Genomic DNA, 17,937 nt, shown 5'->3' with positions numbered 1-17,937 from the left:
ATTGCATCTTCCCAGGTGACCATGGCGGGTTATCGCACCAAACGCTCTCCCGCTTGGACCACTGCTGAGCTGTTGGATCTGATCAGTATATGGGGAGAGGAGGCTGTGCAGTCACAGCTGCGCTTGAGCCGTAGGAATTTTGAAACCTATGGGCTTGTGCGAAAAGGGCTATGATCAGGACACGCTGCAGTGCAGAGTGAAGATAAAGGAGCAGAGGCCAGCATACCATAAGGCAAGGGAGGCAAACCGTTGCTCTGGTGCTTCACCTAAGACCTGCCAGTTCTACAGGGAGCTGGACACTATCGTCAGTGGCAACCCCACCTCCACCGCCCTGTGGGCTTGGAGGCCGCGGAAAGAGGACCTAACCCAGAGGATGAAGTTATTGATGAAGAGCTGGAGTTAGATGAGGATGTGCAGCTCCCAGCGGGGTGACCCAGTGAGGCAGGCAGCCAGGAACTGTTCTCCGCTCCAGAGGTGTCTAGCCAGTCTCAGCAGTTGCTCTCCGGCAAGCAAGAAGCAGGAGATGAGACTTCTGGTAAGTGGCTGTGGTTTGTGTAGTGTGGGGATGGATTCAGGGTGTAGAAATGTGGAAGGCTGGCTGTGTTTTTGTGAGAGGCACATTTCCCTGTGTAGCTAATCAGTACGGTGGAATAGAGTGTTATGCACAACGAGATCTCCCGGAATCCTCCAGAGAGATCTCCAGGAAAGTTTCCTGGAAATACTCAGTAATCCTCTGCCGACGGTGCCGTGGCAAGCAGCTTTGTTCCTTCCCCCATAGTAGGAAACTTTCCTGCACCATTTGGCAATGGCTTGTGCAGGGACCAAAATGGCACACAGGCGAGCAGCATAGGGAGCAGGACAGAAGCCACAAGCATGGAGTAGATGTACCCTTGTTTCCCTGCTTACCCTTAGCAGTGAGATGTCTGCTAGAATTACCCCCACCTGTGGAAAAGTGTGAGAATTTTTTCTTAGTATGCTGCACCATGACCTTGTAAAGAGTGTGTGCTCTTTTTTCCATATGGAGCGTCCCGCTGCCCCTGCCAACACTCACCATGCTCTGGGGTTCGCAGAGATGAGTGCCTGGCAAGAGTCAGTGAGAAAGTGATTGCAATGTTGCAAAAGGTGTATTTAACTGAAACGTTTCAATGCTGTGTGTGAATTTAACAATCCCGCTTCTGTGCATTGTCCCCTGTACTTCACCAGATGTGGCCTTCAGGAACACCCCACGCACCCCAGCTGAGTGTCTCCGCCAGATAAGAAATCACCCAAGACACAGCAAAGAAGACATGTTCCGGGAGGTCCTGCAGTGCTCCAATGCAGAGAAAAGGGAACGCACGGAGTGCTGGGAAGCCAAATGGCAGGACAGAAAAGAGAATCAGGAGTTTGTTAAGGACGCAACTGAGTGGATGATTACAGTAATGGAGGGGCAACTGCAGATGCTGAAGTCCTTGATAATGCTGCAGACTGCAGCACATTCAGAACACTTTTCTATGCCCTTCCCCCCCCCCCCCCCCCAATTCTGCCTGTACATTCCTTTCCACTTTCCGGAACTTCTCGGTTTCCCATTCACTCCACCCCCTCAGACAACTTTTACAATGATAACTAGACCTACACACAGCTGTGAAAGTCTGCCCTTCCCTGGTTCCTCCTTTCCCACCAAGCATCTTTGTGTGTTTGTGTGTGCTGTTTTTTGTGCAATAAAAGCAAAGTTTTCAAAAGGTAACTCAGCTTTATTTGTTTTCTATAAGTTGAGATCGCAGGCACTATCAATACATGCACAGGCATTCTAATCATTTGCTTACTGGCATATAAGGCCCCAAATGTCGCCATTGCATCCTAGGAAAACTACACGTAATGTAACATTGCAGCACCAATCACGGAGATATGCATTACTGCTTCTCATTTTCAAAGTGTTGCCTCAAAGCCTCCCTGATTCAAATTGCTCCCCTCTGGTCACTTCTGATAGCCCAGGTATCTGGCTGCTCAAAATCAGCAGCCAAGAGGTCTGCCTCAGCACTCCACCCCCAAGCAAACCTTTCACCCTTAGCTTCACAGAGATTATGCAACGTACAGCATGAAGCTATGACCATGGGAATATTATCCTTATTAAGGTCTAACCTGCCATAAAGACATCACCAGTGAGCCTTTAATCTGCCAAAGGCACACAGTCAACTGGCACCTACTCAGGCTGTTGTTGAACCACTCCTTACTGCTGTCCAGGTGTCCCATGTAAGGTTTCATGAGCCATGGCTGCAAGGGGTACGCCAGGTCTCCCAGGATCACTATGGGCATTTCAACATTCCCCACTGTAATCTTCTGGTTTGGAAAGAAAGTCCTCGATGGTAGCTTTCTGTGCAAGGTGTGTTCCTGAAGATGCATGCGACATGCACCTTCCCGGACCACCTTGCGTTGATATCAGTGAAACACCCATGGTGACCCACAGGCTCCTGAAACAGCATGGAGAAGTACTCCTTCCTACTGATGTACTCCATTGCAAGGTGCTCCATCTGGTGCCAAAATTGGAATATGTGTGCCATCTATTGCCCCTCCACAGTTAGGGAAACCCATTTCTGCAAAACTGTCTACTATTTCACACACATTTTCCAGAGTCATGGTCCTTCATAGCAGGATGCGATTTATTGCCCTGCACACTTGCATTAACGCAGCCCCATCGGTCGACTTCCCTACTCCAAATTGATTTGCGACTGAACAGTAGCAGTCTGGAGTAGCCAGCTTCCACACAGCTATTGCCACACACTTCTCTACAGATAAGGCAGCTGTCATTCTGGTGTCCTTGCACTGTAGTGCTGGGGTGAGCTCCACACACAGTTCCAGGAAGGTGGCTCTCTGCATCCAAAAGTTTTTTAGCCACTGCTTGTCATCCTGCACCTGCATGATGATATGATCCCACCATTCAGTGCTTGTTTCCCGAGCCCAAAAGTGATGGTCTACCCTATGCAGCTGTTCTGTGAATGCCAAAAACAATCTAAAGTTGCTCCTATCCATATCACGCAGAAAGTCGGGCACCTGCGAGTCTTCTTCAGTTAGGAACTTCACGATAAATTGCACTGCCCCCCATGATGTCTTCGTGACAGTTAACAGAGCATAGAAGAGAAGTGCAGGATACATCCCTTCTCACAAAGATGCCAGGTGCACAGCAAAGAAGGGCCATTGCAAAAATGCTGTGAAAGAAAGCTGGAAGCCCATGGAATGCTGGGACAAAAAGCAATGCATCACAGGACATTGAGCCCGGTCCCAGGATGCATTGTGATCTGTTCTGTCTTCTCACAACACCTAGTGACAGAAGATGTCAAGCTGGACTGTGGGATAGGTACCCACAATGCATTACTCACACTGTCGATGATGGTGCCCCCACTGTGGATGTGCTCTGCCAACAGAGGGAGCGAGTGTGAGCATGAGATTTCCATTTTTATTGTGTCAACTTTTGGATGTCAACATCACTTTTGTCGACAAAACTTGGTAGTGTAGACATGGCCTTAGAAATCTTTGAACAACAACAATCCTGAGGCTGAGATAGACTTCCCCTGGTCTGATCTCAATCTTGCCTGCATTTCAGGCTGGGCAGAATCTGTTCGGCCCGCTCTCTCCTGCATGTTTCTCTTATATGTGGCAATGGTTGACTCCCTGCACAGAGCTGACCCAGCTCTTATGTACAGCCTCTGTCTCTGGTCCATGTGCTTCAGCAGAGCTGGGAAGCCCTCATCTCTCCTTTGTCATGTTTGCCTCACTTGTGGGCCCCTGTGTAGTAATAACATTATTCCATGTGGCTGGCTGGTCCAGCAGTTGGAAAACAATCAGAGTCACTGGCCTTAGGTTGTGGTATTGATGGCTAATCAATGAGTTGGCAAATGCCTTTCCTGAGCAGGGCAACTATCTGGAATGCAGTACAAGGCTGCCTTCAGGCAAGCTTAAACGTGTTGAACTCATAATGCAAAATGAAAATCATAATTAGATACAGATATATCCTACTCTGTCACAGAATCATTTAAAGGTGGCCTTCAAAGAAGGGAAATAAAACCAGGCTTCTGGGCTCATGATGTAGAAATGTTTGTAAAATGAAGCAGAAACAAGTGGTTCAGCTTGTTTTTAACAGTAGAAATTCAGGTCTTGTCTGCCCTGGAAGATTTTATGGCAGCATGAAATTGTGACATTACAAAACACAAGGGAGTAAAAGCTGAGCACATGAGCGAGGAAGGTATTTTTAATCAGACTCTGTGTTTTTTATTTGTTCTTGTTCACGTATATTTACCTATGTGTAAGAGGGTGTGAGATAAAGGACCTCTTTGTTAAATGAGTACCCCCATGAAACATTAAAAGCCCATGAGGTGTCTGAGTTCTGCAAAGCAAGGCCATAGGCTGTAAGAGAAGCACTTGACAAGCAACTGAACAAACTCCAAAATGAAGGGATATTAGTTCCAGTACTTTCCACTGATTGGCAAGTTCCAATGGTTTGTGTTGCCAAATATAATGGTTCTTTGACTGTATGCTCATTATAAAACACTATTAATTTGGTATTAGAGTGGTAACAGTCAGTATCTATTACCTTTCTGGCAAGAAATATTTGGAAAAATGGTAGTATGAAATCCTCACCCCTTCTAGTCAGTGGCAGTTATGCCATTGAATTCTATGGGTAAAATCCTGGTCCCAGTTTATTGTATACCTAGGCTGCATTGGTGTAAATCAGTAGGTCTTAACCAGGGGTCTGTGGCCTCCTGTGGGGCCACAAGCAAGTTTCAGGGGGGTCTGCTAAAATAAACCAGAAAGCAGGGCCAGTGTTAGACTCGCTGGGGCCCAGGGCAGAAAACCAAAGCCTGAATCCCACCACTTAGGGCTAAAGCCAAAGCCTGAGCAACTTAGCTTTGCAGGGCCACCTGTGGCATTGGGCCCCACACCATTGCCCTGCTTGCTACCCCCTAATGCCAGCCCTGGCTTTTAATCTACTGGATATGGAGAAAAACAGTTGTTGTGGCACAGGTGGATTGGGGAATTTTTATATCATGTTGGGGGGCCTCAGAAAGAGAAAGGTTGAGAATCCCTGGTGTAAATGACTACAGAAGGCATAGGGCAATGGAGAATCAGATCATTTCAGTGCTGTTCACACTGGGCTACCATGCAGTGGCAAGTGCCCTTGCATTCTGCTTTCTGATGGTGTTTGTAAACCCCTTTCTCTACATTTCAGAATTTCTGCCTGGATGTAGCCAGACTACTTTCAACGTCTCCTGTGAGATTGAATGCACACTTATCACCCTCAATGCTTGCTGACATGGGACTGTAGGATTAGACCCTATCTTCCCTGTCCGCTATCATTTTCAGGCCTTACTTGCTACCCCTCATTCAATACAATGCCTTTTTTTTTAAAACTCAAGGAAACTTAAGATGCTGGTTTGCCTCCCTCCCAAGTTGGCTGAGTCACGTCCTCTTTGTCTCATTTCTCTTTGACAATTTTAAGGCAGTAACAGATTTTTCAAAATAGTATGAGCAAGATTTTACATCTCATGGATATTCATGGTGAAACTGATATGGAGGAGGGCTGCTTTGACTATCAGGCTGTAATGGAATGATGGGACCAAAAGGTTCCATGAGAGTTGGAGATATGTGTCAACTGGGTTATTAGCAAGCAGATAAGCCTAGACGCTGGATGAGATGTGCCCGGCTAAAACCCTGGTCTGACTAGAAGCAGGATGAGAGGTACCCAGCTAAGAACAATAATAAAATCTATCTCCAACTAGGGATAGATGGGCCTGACGAGCTGCTGTCTAACTAGGATATTCAAACTGTGAAAGTATCAATAAACCGAGTTCTTGTTTTATCCTAATATAAATGGGATAATTGCAATTTAGCCCCATCTCCATATGCTGAGGGGGTGTAAGAACGTAAGTGTATTGATGAGGTAATTTTTTATAAAAGACCCTGTAATCAAGCTTGTGACCTTTTTTATGTAACAAGCCCTGAAGATCTGATATTCTCTTTGTGGAAGCTTCAGAAAGCTCAGCTTACTGTGTGCAACAAATTCCAGCCATTTGTAATGTTGTAGGATCACAGCCTTACACCCAACCAAACGTAGGTAAGAAAGAGAACTGCCTCCTCCCAAAGTGAAGGAGGGCACCCAGGGACACACACTGAGGTAAAAACAACAAGGAGTCCTTGTGGCACCTTAGAGACTAACAGATTTATTTGGCATGAACTTTCATGGGCTAGAACCCACTTCATCAGATGCATGGAGTGGAAAATACAGGAGCAGGCATAAATACCTGAAAAGATGGGAGTTGCCTGGAGAATCTAGCCACTGATCTCCCTGGGCACAGGATTGAGGCTGGACTACCCAGAGGTACATGCCCCCTTAGCCCTCAACCCTGCCTCCACATTGGTCTCTTATACTCCGTCTGTTATGCCCCCAGGGCCTCCCTTCAGCCTTCACCTGGAAAGGCGGCCTCAGAGTGAGGGGCGGCTGCCCCTTGATTAAGAATGGGGCGGGCGACAGCGCTCCCTCTCCCGATTGGTGAGTTCGGGTGGCGGATTCTGCCGCCTGGATTGGCTGAGCCTCTTCCGAGGCGGGCAGAGCCGCGCAGGCGAGCGTTGTGATTGGCTAGGCGGCGTGGCTGGGCTGCTATAAGTGGCGCGGCAGGGGGGCGGGAGGGGACTCGGGCGCTGGCTGTGGTACTGCTGATCGTTGGCCCCTGGTAGCGCGGTTGGCCGCGGCTGAGCAGCGGGGCCATGGCGACGGTGAAGGCCGTGTGCGTGCTGAAGGGGGAGGAGCCCGTGAAGGGCCCCGTGAGGGAGCCCGTGAAGGGCGTCATCTACTTCGAGCAGCAGGTCGGGCACGGGGGAGGGGGGCTGTGCGCGGGGTGGTGGGGAAGGCTGCGGGGTGCCGCCGAGGGGAGCCCTGGGCAGTGCGCGGGGCTCTGGGGGGCGGGCGGGAAGTGCTGAGTCACTGCGGGCGGAGCGAGCCGCGCGGGGTTCCTCGGGGGCGGGGACACGCGGGGGGTGGGCCGGGCCGGAATAGGCGCTGCTGCCCCGGCGGGAGCGGGGGCGCTGGCCCTCAACCGGGCGCTGCCCGCCCTGATGCAACCGGCAGTGCTCGGAAGAGGAGACTGCGCGGCTACAGAAGTCAGTGCGCGGTCGCTCGGCAGGCGTTGGCTCCCCGGGGCGGCGGCCTGGAAGGGCTGCTCCACAGTACGAGCTCTTCCCCTCCGCCGCCCCGCCTCCTTTTAATGGCGTCCAGGATTTGATTTTTGAGAGCTGTCTCTGAGCAGCTTCGCCGCCTGTGGAGTAGGGCAGGGCGCCCTTTGAGTCAGGTTGCTGAACCGCCACCTCCACCGCGGCCCCTGTTACTGCTTGAAATGGCTTTCAGGAGCCAGTCTCCCGCCACTCGGGATCAGCGGGGACAGAGCTGAAGGGCTTCTCTGCGCTAGAGAATTGAACCACTTGTGACTGCACGGGCTAAAGCGCAAGTGCTTCAGTGTGACTACGTTGGCTCTGCTAACTCGGTTCACGTTCTGCCCGTGTTCTCCGTCGCACTTGCCTAAATCTAGGTTGCGCTCACCTTTGTGCATTCTGGAAGACTTAGCAAAGCCACCAGTGCATAGGGGACAGTGTTGGTAGGACTGACTGAATCATATTCAGTTTGTCTACCTCCATATTTGTGACACAAAGCAGTTGAACTTAAGCTTTAAGTTCCTAAACCTGCTGAAAGGCTGTTTCCTGAACTAGTTATTACACCAGTTGTAGACCATTTAATGTATGTCTGCACTGCCCACGTTACAGTGTGGCTGTGCTGTGACATGGGCAGTGCAGACACGCTTTATTGCTGCGGGAGAGCTCTCCCAGGAATAATAAAAAAACAACCCACCCTGAATGAGGGGCAGTAGCTTTATCACCGGGAGCGTGGCTCCTGGCAATAAAGCACTGTCTGTAATGGTGCTTTTCAGCACTAAAACTTGTTTTGGGGGGGAGGGGGTCTTTTCACACCCCTGAATGATTAAAGTTTTAGCACTGAAAGTGGCTGTGTAGACATAGCCTTAGTCACTCTGGATGTGAAGTGTCTTTTGGGCTGAACTATGTAATAGTATGGAAAACTGGGAACATCTTTGCTTTGAGTGTTCTCTGCAGTTGGGCACTGACACCCCCACTACTGTGTCTGTGCTGGCTCGATGCAGTTGGCACTGCTGTAAATGAGGGGCAGGGCAGCCATGACACCTTGCCGAGCCAGTGTTGCTCTGAGATCATCTTGCTCAGCGCAACCAGTACTTGGCAAGACTTTTGTGTGCTAGTGCTCCTTACTTGAAGAGGACATGTATCCATAAGTGTTACTCAAATAGTAATGTGCATAACAATGGTTCCTGGTAAACAGAGCCGCTAAAAACAGTGCATGGGAAATGTAGTTTTATAACTGAGCTATTAAACTAAAGAGGTAAGGCAGGTGGGGTAATATCTTTGGCCCAACTGCTGTTGGTAAGAGACAAGCTTTTGAGCCACACAGCTCTTCTGCAGGTGTGGGAAGGGTGACAGCAAAATGCAAGGTGGAACAGATTGATTAGCATAAATAGTGAGCACATATTGTAAGGCAGTGCTACTCAAAGTGGCGGTCCGCAGACCGGTGCCGATCTGTGAGCCATCAGCTACTGATCTGCGTGCACATTTGGGGGGGGGGGGGAATAGCTTAAGAAGCTCTGTTGTAAGGGACCATTCAAGGTAGAGTAGCCTACAATGCCTGCACAGTCATAGGAAAAAGGGGTGGGGGGAGGTGCTTATCTGGTGTCTGTTCAGTCCATGATTTTTAGTTTAGCAAAGTAGTGATTTTAAACTCCCAGGCTCATCTTTTTGAAAGTGTTGTGCAGGTTTAAAGCAGTTAAGCAGTACTCAGTACCATGGAAAACCTTTCTTGGACAGCATACTGCTTAAACTCTTGTCTTCAATCATAATTATCAAAAGTAGCACCTACATGGAAATTCTGCAGATAGAAATTACTAAACTGCCTACCTAAGAGGGCTGAAAACAGAGGAGATGATCCAGAGGTTAAAATATCCTTTACATAAATTTCCAGAAAAAAATTAGGCTAATTAAGATTACTTCCAGACTAAACATAAAGGAAAATCACTGTATTTATACTGCAAGCTGCAGAGTTTAAAAATACCTTATTTTCATGCTTTAAGGTGAAGCATATACACGCCCTTGAAAAGGCACAGAGCTCTTGATAAGGGTCTTAAGTTATCTTGTTGGCATCAATATTTTTCTGGAACAGCGATTGTGTTTTGCGATTATAATACAGAAACCAATTTTCCTACTTTATGTAAGAGGTCAGGTCAAAAGACTGCTTTATATCTTCATTTGAGGCTTGAATCAATAAGTCTTCGCTATTGCTGGATGGACTGACTATATTTCATGAAGTCATTTGTCATAACTACTGCATCAGTTGTTCACAACTACAAAGTGCTGTACAAACTGTGGGACTGCAAGGTGTAATCTCTCCATTGAGTAGAAAGCCTCTGTTGCAGTTTTATCTGCCTTAAAACTCTACAAGTCCTCAACTAGTTGTTATAGACTAACAGAGAAATAACTTTCTTTTTCCATTTGAAGGGTAATGGACCAGTAACGCTCTCAGGAAGTATTACAGGTTTGACTGAAGGAAAACATGGCTTCCATGTTCATGAATTTGGAGATAACACAAATGGTAGGGTTCTTGTCTGGGCTCTCTTGCTATAGCTAAACTGTATTCTGACACCTTTAAGTTTATTGCAGTGGACATGATTGTCCTATAAAACCACTGTAGTGATACTCCTACTGGAATTAAACTCCTGTGTAAATTCAGTTTCTGGGTACTGAAATAAAAGGAAAGCAATATAAAATGAAGGTCTGTCCACTAGTTGCTAACAGCAGTATCTCACTTCAAGAAACTGATGGTATAAACTGCTGCATCCGAGCTACCGATATTCTAACACAGTAGCTTTAAATCTGAAAGCAGTTGGGCAAGGGAATGGAATGGAACATGAGATCAGCTAGCTCAAATTTGGATAATGTTTATCTGGTCTGTGCCCACTACTGGGTGGATAGACTTTCAAAGTATCATTTTCAGCTGAAGCTAAGATTGACTCACTGGAGATTTAACCTTCCATATCTACATGGGGCAATCTGAGGAAGCTTGTCCTGACCATACTCTAACATACCATGGATAAAGAGCTCTGGAAGTTCTCAAAGAAGCATCTCTTGTGAATAAACTCTAGTGGATGTTTAGGGCAATAGTCATTTATCCATCTTTGGGTGGAAAGTGTCACATTATTCTTACAGGAAATAGCTACTGAGTTGTATTAAACTTATATAAGGCATCTTGCTGGGGAAACGGGTACATTTATGGATCAGAAAACACTCAGTTATGCAGTAACTTTGTACTGAAGACTGTAACTTGTTACAGGATGTACCAGTGCAGGTGCTCACTTCAATCCTTATGGCAAAAACCATGGTGGACCACAGGATAACGAGAGGTGAGCATCAGTGTTTAACTTTTTTTGCATTCTATGGATCTCTACTAGAGAAGCTGGTCTCAACACCAGTTGCGCCATCACCAACTGTCCCTCTGAAACTGGTGTAAAGTTCACCCTCGGCCATTGGCCTTCCTCAGTCTTCAGCCACTGCAGTCCAGTTGTAGGTCGGAAACTGCAATACCCGGCTGTTATGGGAGCTGGGAAATGCCCCGTACTCCTAGTAAACAGGAGGGAGAAACTGTTTGAGGCGTGGAGCAGACTGCAGTCTTAAGCTATACATGCAATGGAACCCCACAGTAGGGGAGTGGGGAACCATGAATGGAGTCTCTGGGGAGAGGGGTACTGGGAGGACACTGGTGAAGGGAGCATAGTGGGGACTAAGGGAGTTCACTTACAGGAATGTAAGTCTTTGACAGCTATCTGGGTTGAGCACAAAATATGTGGATGCTTCACACTGGTACAAATCTGAGCACTGTATCCTATGTCAGTCAATTTAGTATTCCTGTGTAGCCACAAGGTGCACTTAAACTAGAGATTGATAGATAGTTTAGAAAAGGCCATAAGTGAACTCCATTTCCCATTCTGAAAACCCACATCAATACATGAAGTGGGAATTGCCATTAACTTTTATGGCCCATAACTAAAGGATCAGTGTAGTGGCTTGATAGCTCTGCGTAGGTAAGGCTGCCAGGTTTTGTTCCTTGGAAATCATCTGGTACTTGCGAGCACCACCCTCTAATCTGAACCAGCACTCTGGATTTGAGGACAGAATTGCATCTAGGTCTCTTTTAATGGTGGCAAGTGGAGTGAAGCCAAAAAAGTGAAGGAGTTAGGCTAGTGTCAACATTCACAAAAGTGACTAGACTACAGCACTGTGGCAGGTGTTGTAAACATCTAATTTAGTAAATAATTATTGCATATAATGGGACCTAATTTGTGGACTTCTTGTGCAGTTAATCATATTTATCAGATATTTCGTTTAGGATTTGTAGTATATGTGGTCACTCATTCCAAATGTTTAAACATAACTTCTAGGAGTGTCCCAAATCAACTTCTAGCAAAGTCAGCCACATCATAAGCACGGCTATAATTGTCAGACTAGCCAAGCTATTTTACTCATTTGACTCCACTTCTGCATTAGAGCAGAGCGTTTACCAACGCTTTAACATTTAAGCCATAGTTCTAGCAGAAGTGAGTGTGATTAACTTCAGCATTTAAGTGTTGGCTGTAATGGCCTGCATAAACTTTTATTGCTTATGTAGTCAGTTTTGTAAGCATCTTTGGAAAAAGGTTACAAAATAGGAGTCTGAAGAACTAGACTTCTGAGCCTTCCTTCAGTATCAAGTTAACAGTGGATTTTTTTCTTTTAAGGACCATTTAAAAACCTTCTAGATGTTTTGGGGGAAAACTAGCATACAATTTTCCTTTAAAATGGCTATGCCTCTAAACTAAAACTCTAGAGGATTCAGCAAAAAGCATTGGGGGGGGGAATGATTGACTTAAGCATTCTCTCTAAAAGCTTCTCATATTGGCTGCTGTCAGAATACCAGACTAGACTAACAACTAGTCAGTAGTGATTCATCTGTCTCCAAATTATATCTGTGTGGACTTCCAGATTTTCAAATTCCTGGGTAACTAGAGCAAGCACAAAGTCTTGGTGTCTTGCCTATAGTTTATTTTGCAATTCATAAAATACAGATGTCAGAAAAGAAGTAGTACAGGCAATGATGCTAGTACAAGCAATATACAGCCAAACACTAACAATCTCAATTGATTTGGACATTGGGTATAATTTAAATGGTAATGTACATAAATTCACCAAGGGTATTCCATTTTTCTTTGGAAATCCTAATTCTTCTAGAAAATTCTGGATTTTAAAGAACAAAAGCAAATCTAACCTGTCCTGTCTGCCCCGCCCCTGCCTTGATGAATGCATGTCCCAGTTGTTGAGAATCAGATGATAATGGGAAACACATGCTGGGGAGAATGTTCCACAGTAGGGCAGAGCCCTGGAAAATGCCAAATAAGGTCACTTCTCCTAAGAATAGAATAGCGCAAATGGTCATGAATTTTTATACTCCAGATCATTGAGGTACCTACTAATTTTTTTCCTCTCAGCTGGCAGCTTGCTTTGATTCAAATAGCTGTTCACAGCAAATATTGTGGTACTGTATCAAAAGCTTTAAAAGTGTGGCTACTTATGCCCTGTCAGTAAGCCAGTTTACAGTTCTGCCTACTTCAGATTAATAACATTTGAGTACATAGTAAATGTTACAGTATGGTAAGTGTGGGCAGATCAACTTTACCAGCTGGTGAGTTTTGATGCATTTTGAAAAGATTTTGTAGGCTGGACTGCCACCTGTCTTAGTTCAAAATAGTAGCTATACTTAGTGGTCTCCAGAGCTCTGCCTGGGACTGAAGTTAAACATATTGGCAGATTTCCCTATCCTTCAATATCTGATTCTTTTAAATAGTGTGAGGACTTAAGTTGGGGAGAAGGTGGGGTTAGGTGGCATGTTTTACTCCAGTTCAAAACCTGGTACAAAAGTTGAGTTGTCATTTGCATTAAACAAGAAAACAGGAATCTAACACCATGTTGCTCGCTACATGGAGAAGCTAATACCTTTTCTACTGGCAAATGATTCAGACTTAATGTCTCAAGACTCAAATGACTTCTATTTCTGTGTATTCTAGGCATGTTGGCGATCTTGGCAATGTGACTGCTAATAAAGAAGGTGTGGCGGAAGTGTGTATTACAGATCCTTTAATTTCTCTTACGGGATCGCAGTCCATTATTGGACGCACCATGGTGGTAAGTATGAGCTGACTAGTATCTGTATTAAAGTCTTGTGAGACTGAAATCTGGTACAGTGCACCTGTACTATAGAATCTACCATTCTTTGACTGAAAAATCTGAACCAAATAAAGTGAATCAGTGACAGTTTGTAAATAGATCCTGTAGTATTAACTGAACTATTAATTGAAATTGGGTGTCTAAAGACAAGCTAAATGTCAACACTAGCATTTCTGGGTACCTTAAACTAATTAATTCTTCAATTCAAATAAATTTCTGGGGTTTCAGAATCTGTCTTCTCTGTAGATTACTACTGCAACAATTATGCTTTTGCCAGCAAGAATCTGTGGTGCCCTAAAAACGGACAGTGTCATGACTTCAGACTGCAGGTTATTGTATTTTTGTTTATGAAGTTACCTGAAGCTTTGCAGAATTGGAGTGTGAACACACCTAACAAGCAGCTGTAGCTGTGTAAAAGTCATGTTGAAGGATGACTTTAAAACGTGCAGTTGTTGTCTTGCATGAACTGTAGCTCCAAAACTTGAAGTATCCTTTTAAATGAGTCATGGCCAACTTGATGTATGAGTTGCATAATGAAGGCTTTTATATGTGAGGGGAGAAGATACCAGTCTCAGCATGGAAGGTTAAAAGCTACTTGCACATCAAAGGACTGGAAAATCTTGATCCACCTTAAAGGAAGAGGTGGGGAGAGGCTGAACATGTTGGAGACCTTGAGCTACATACGTGGAGTTCTGATGTCACCTAAAGCATTTCATGATTGATTGGTGCCACTTGTCACACAGTTGACTCCAACTACTTGATTTCTGCAAGTGTCTTCCTGGCTGGCTTCTGGCAGGCTAAATTCTGAAGCTCAATCACTCCCTTCACTTAATTTTTGCTTCTTTCTAACTCTCTCCTGCCAAGTCTCATTCAATGGGTGAGATACTAAAGACAGTTGGCTAGAGGAAACTGGATCTGGTGTCTTTGCTTTGCTTCCTCTAGTATGTAGGTGTGGCTTTCAGGTAACTAGTCTGACTACAGGTAATCTGATTCAGTGAAGGATTTGACAAGAGGCACTCTAGCAACAAGGGTCTATAAAGTGACTTAATAGTAAAGCTGCTAACCTGTGTTAGCAGCAACTTAATTAGTGCCATAACACTGACTCTGGATCTCTATTGTAGACTACTGTACTTTAATGCAGTGTTCTTGTTCAGGAGGTATACTATGCAAGGTAACTGGTGTGATGCAGTAGCATCACTGGATTGTGAATGCACTATAAAATCACCACTGCTGTTATTGGCCTGCATCAGTGTTTGACCAAGCAGAGAAATGACTTGTGCCATCCATTAGGTTTACAGCACAGGTACTAGCTATGAATGCTTTAACCTACTACTTGCTGTTGAAATCTTCCTGTTGGCTTGGGTCCCCGTTGCAGGGATGAATTTGAATCTTAAATAGCTTAACACTCCCATTTTGGGTAATGGTGCCAAGATTTTAAGGCTAGTATTTCTAAATTTGGATTTTAACTTGATGGGCACTTCAGCTTGCAAATAAGGTTACTCTTATGGCCAGTCTAAACTTAAGGCAATACTGTGCTCATAATTACTCAGCATGAGTGTCAAGTTAGGTGCACTTTAATATTCAGCACAATTATTTGAACCTTGCTCACTCTAATCAAACTCTTATCTGGAAGTGCTTAACTTCTAAGACACTGTTTCCAGCAACATGAGTGAAGTAGATCTTTCCTCAATATTAAACTAGATGACAAATGCTTAACTTGTTTTGGTGTTATGAACTAGAATTCAGAGGGAGTACTGCCATTTAATCACTTAGGCTGCATGGCTAAAGGTTGAAATGTTAATATCTTGCCATTTAACATGGGGTTAATTCTTAATCCATTTTTTCCCCTTTAGGTCCATGAGAAAGAAGATGACTTGGGTAAAGGAGGAAATGATGAAAGTTTTAAAACTGGCAATGCTGGTAGTCGTCTGGCTTGTGGTGTTGTTGGAATAGCTAAACTCTAAATATTGACTACTTAGAAGCACTTAAAGTGCAAATGATAAGTAGGCTATATAGCAATGTACATTGTTCTGACAAAAGCTTTCTTTAATCTTACTGCTATCTTCAGTATGTATTGGCTAGAACAGTATAAATGACTTAATTTTGTATGTGTACTGCAATTAAAATGTTGATGGAAATATGTAGTTTTCTGTTAATCTGTTCTAAAGTCATCTCTGTATGATTAAAAACACACTCCTAAAGATGGATAGGGTCAATAGCAACTTGCATGTATGCAGTGGTTTCCAGTTCCTGAAACCTTAAGTGCAGCAGTTACTTAAGGCCTAGGAGAACATGGTAATACTAACAGTAAAACCTCCTGTAATGAAGGGACATAGTTATACACCAGGGTAACAGCTGCACTGGAAGTCATTCTTTCAACCCCTAGCACCACTGATCATGTAAACAGGGTTCCCTAGGTGGATTCACTTCTCTATTCCATTCTGGAAGACCAGAACACTAAACCTCAATGAAATATCTGAAAACAAAACTGTCTTACTACTCCAATCTTTTTAAAAAAAAAAAATTGCAGCCTCCCCTCTCAAAGGCAGTATTATTGAACCAAATGCTGGGCACACCTTTCTGACTATTCACTTGTAGCAATACTAAACTGATTAAAATTGCCATACAACATGGTCAATTCTGACAGCTTAAGGGTAAAACTTAACCCTGCCTCTGAGGTAAGGAACCATACAGTTGCTCAAGTATCAAACCTGGAAAGAATATAACTTCAGTAGAAAATTTTTCTCCCCCAAGCTGTAGCTATGCAGCATCTTGGGGTGGGAGGAAAGTAAAACAAACATAATACTATCCTAGCACAGAAAGGGGCTTTATGTTGCTACTTCAGTTACAGAGGTGGTAGTGAGAACAAGGGCAATCATCTATGCTGGCAGCCTTACCTGCTAAGCAGGTAGTATTATGCAGCACTAGTCTTAGGGATCTTTAGCCATAAAAATGCATTTGCTGAAAGTATATCATCTCTTGAACTAATTTGGTTGACTAGCTGAAATGGCTTGGGAAGAGAGTTCACTTATTACCAACCCAGCTGGCTTGGCCCAGGTCATTTTGGTAAAATGGCACTGCAGCACTTAAGCATATGGATGGTGCCTATACCACCTGAAATTCATGTAAGGTTTTTCTTCCCCAGGTAGTGATTTACTTTGCTATATACAGTATATTATAGCAACTAGGCATTTCAGTGGCCCAGTAATTCCTGGTATATACTACTCTTTAAATACAAGTGTTTTTGTCTCCAAAGAATTTAAATCTTAACATTCCTTTATATTTTAAATACATGAGCTGTGGAAGTAGTTGGTGGCACTTCTAGCCCCTAGATTCCCATGTAATCCATTACAAAAGGAATGGTTCTCTGAATAGCAACAAAACTGTAGAAAACACATGCTGTCATTCATTAGAGGTGGCAAACAATCATGTACAAGTTCTATGCAACTCTACCATTCTGTTACTCTACACAGTACTGCCTTGTCTATGACAGCAGTACTGACAAGTGAGTGGATGTTTCAGGGTTTTAGCATTACTCAACCACTGGAGGCTGAACCTTTGAACTAAGGTGTGTACCAATACTGCTATCTTCCCTAATAACCCTTTCCTTTAAAAGCAAGTTTGATTTTTACTTCAGGAGGGGAGAAGACATTCTTTGTCTACATTGTAAAATAACTGAAGTTGGCTTACTAAAAAGGCCAACTCTGTATTAGGCACTGTAGTGTTGCAGATGTGGATTGATCCATGGTAGCAGGGAAACTTGCCCAGCACATCTCACTACAGGCTAGCCTACTTTTTATAGAGTAACTGCCTTATGCACAACTGGGCCAGATATTTACTTTCAAAACAAAATTCTACACTATAATTAAATATTCAGGTGAAGTGACCAAACAGAATAGTATATATGGAAAGGGAGGACTAGTAGGTACAGGTTCCATTTACTATCAAAATACTCCTTTCCAGTTGCTTGAGTTCATGAAAAGAAAAAGTTCAGCAATGCCTGGTTGCACAGATTTAAGTGTAACCTTACAGGCATCCTCAGGGAGAATTCAAAGGTTAGCTGAAAACTGGAAGCAGTTAAATATTAATGAAAGTAGGCTAGCCCCAACTATGCACTATTTCACAATGTTAGTGCCACACAAACCATATTTACCTTTAGTGTGTAAAAAATTGCATACAGGGCATTAAAAAATGGCATTGCAAACCATCTAAGAAGTTGACTGAAAATCTGATTTCTAAATGGAGATGGTGGAAGTGTAGGGTGACTCTCAACCTATAGTACATAAATGCTTGTTTCCATGGCTTTGAGTGGATACATTTTATCAAAAGACCTCCCTCCCTTATAGAATTATGACAGTTGTTACTAAGACAGTTTTAAACTTGGACAAATACCTGTTATATATTAAAAAAGGTGCAGTCCAGTGGCCCACCACAGAACAAACATTAGATACACAAATTTTAACACATGGAATTTGAGTTCACTGCAAGTATGTAAACAGTTTTTTTCTCTTTATTCTGCTATTGCAAGAACAAAAATATATGTCCTCTTCCCCCCCCATCCTCCCCCTACTGTTACCTCCCTCC

The 17,937-nt window shown here is 44.2% G+C and overlaps 1 protein-coding gene and 1 long non-coding RNA gene across 2 annotated transcripts in view; both read left to right on the top strand.

Moving 5' to 3' along the window:
• LOC141983727 (uncharacterized) overlaps positions 1 to 163 on the top strand; it is a 39,320-nt gene extending 39,157 nt beyond the window's left edge. Inside the window, exon 3 of the long non-coding RNA XR_012638483.1 lies at positions 16 to 163. This is a non-coding gene — a long non-coding RNA (uncharacterized LOC141983727). The remainder of the gene's footprint in view (positions 1 to 15) is intronic.
• A 6,476-nt stretch (positions 164 to 6,639) lies between these two features.
• On the top strand, positions 6,640 to 15,491 carry SOD1 (superoxide dismutase 1). The gene is made up of 5 exons (XM_074970809.1): positions 6,640 to 6,834; positions 9,598 to 9,691; positions 10,430 to 10,499; positions 13,194 to 13,311; positions 15,207 to 15,491. Exons 1-5 carry the CDS (start codon positions 6,736 to 6,738, stop codon positions 15,315 to 15,317), a joined length of 492 nt encoding a protein of 163 aa, XP_074826910.1. The 5' UTR covers positions 6,640 to 6,735; the 3' UTR covers positions 15,318 to 15,491.
• The last annotated feature ends 2,446 nt before the right edge of the window (positions 15,492 to 17,937 follow it).

The sequence above is a fragment of the Natator depressus genome, chromosome 1 (genome assembly GCF_965152275.1).
Source record: "Natator depressus isolate rNatDep1 chromosome 1, rNatDep2.hap1, whole genome shotgun sequence".
In the NCBI taxonomy this organism is placed as follows: domain Eukaryota; kingdom Metazoa; phylum Chordata; order Testudines; family Cheloniidae; genus Natator; species Natator depressus.
Note: the sequence above shows the minus strand (reverse complement) of the source record. Positions and strands in the feature narration are given on the sequence as shown.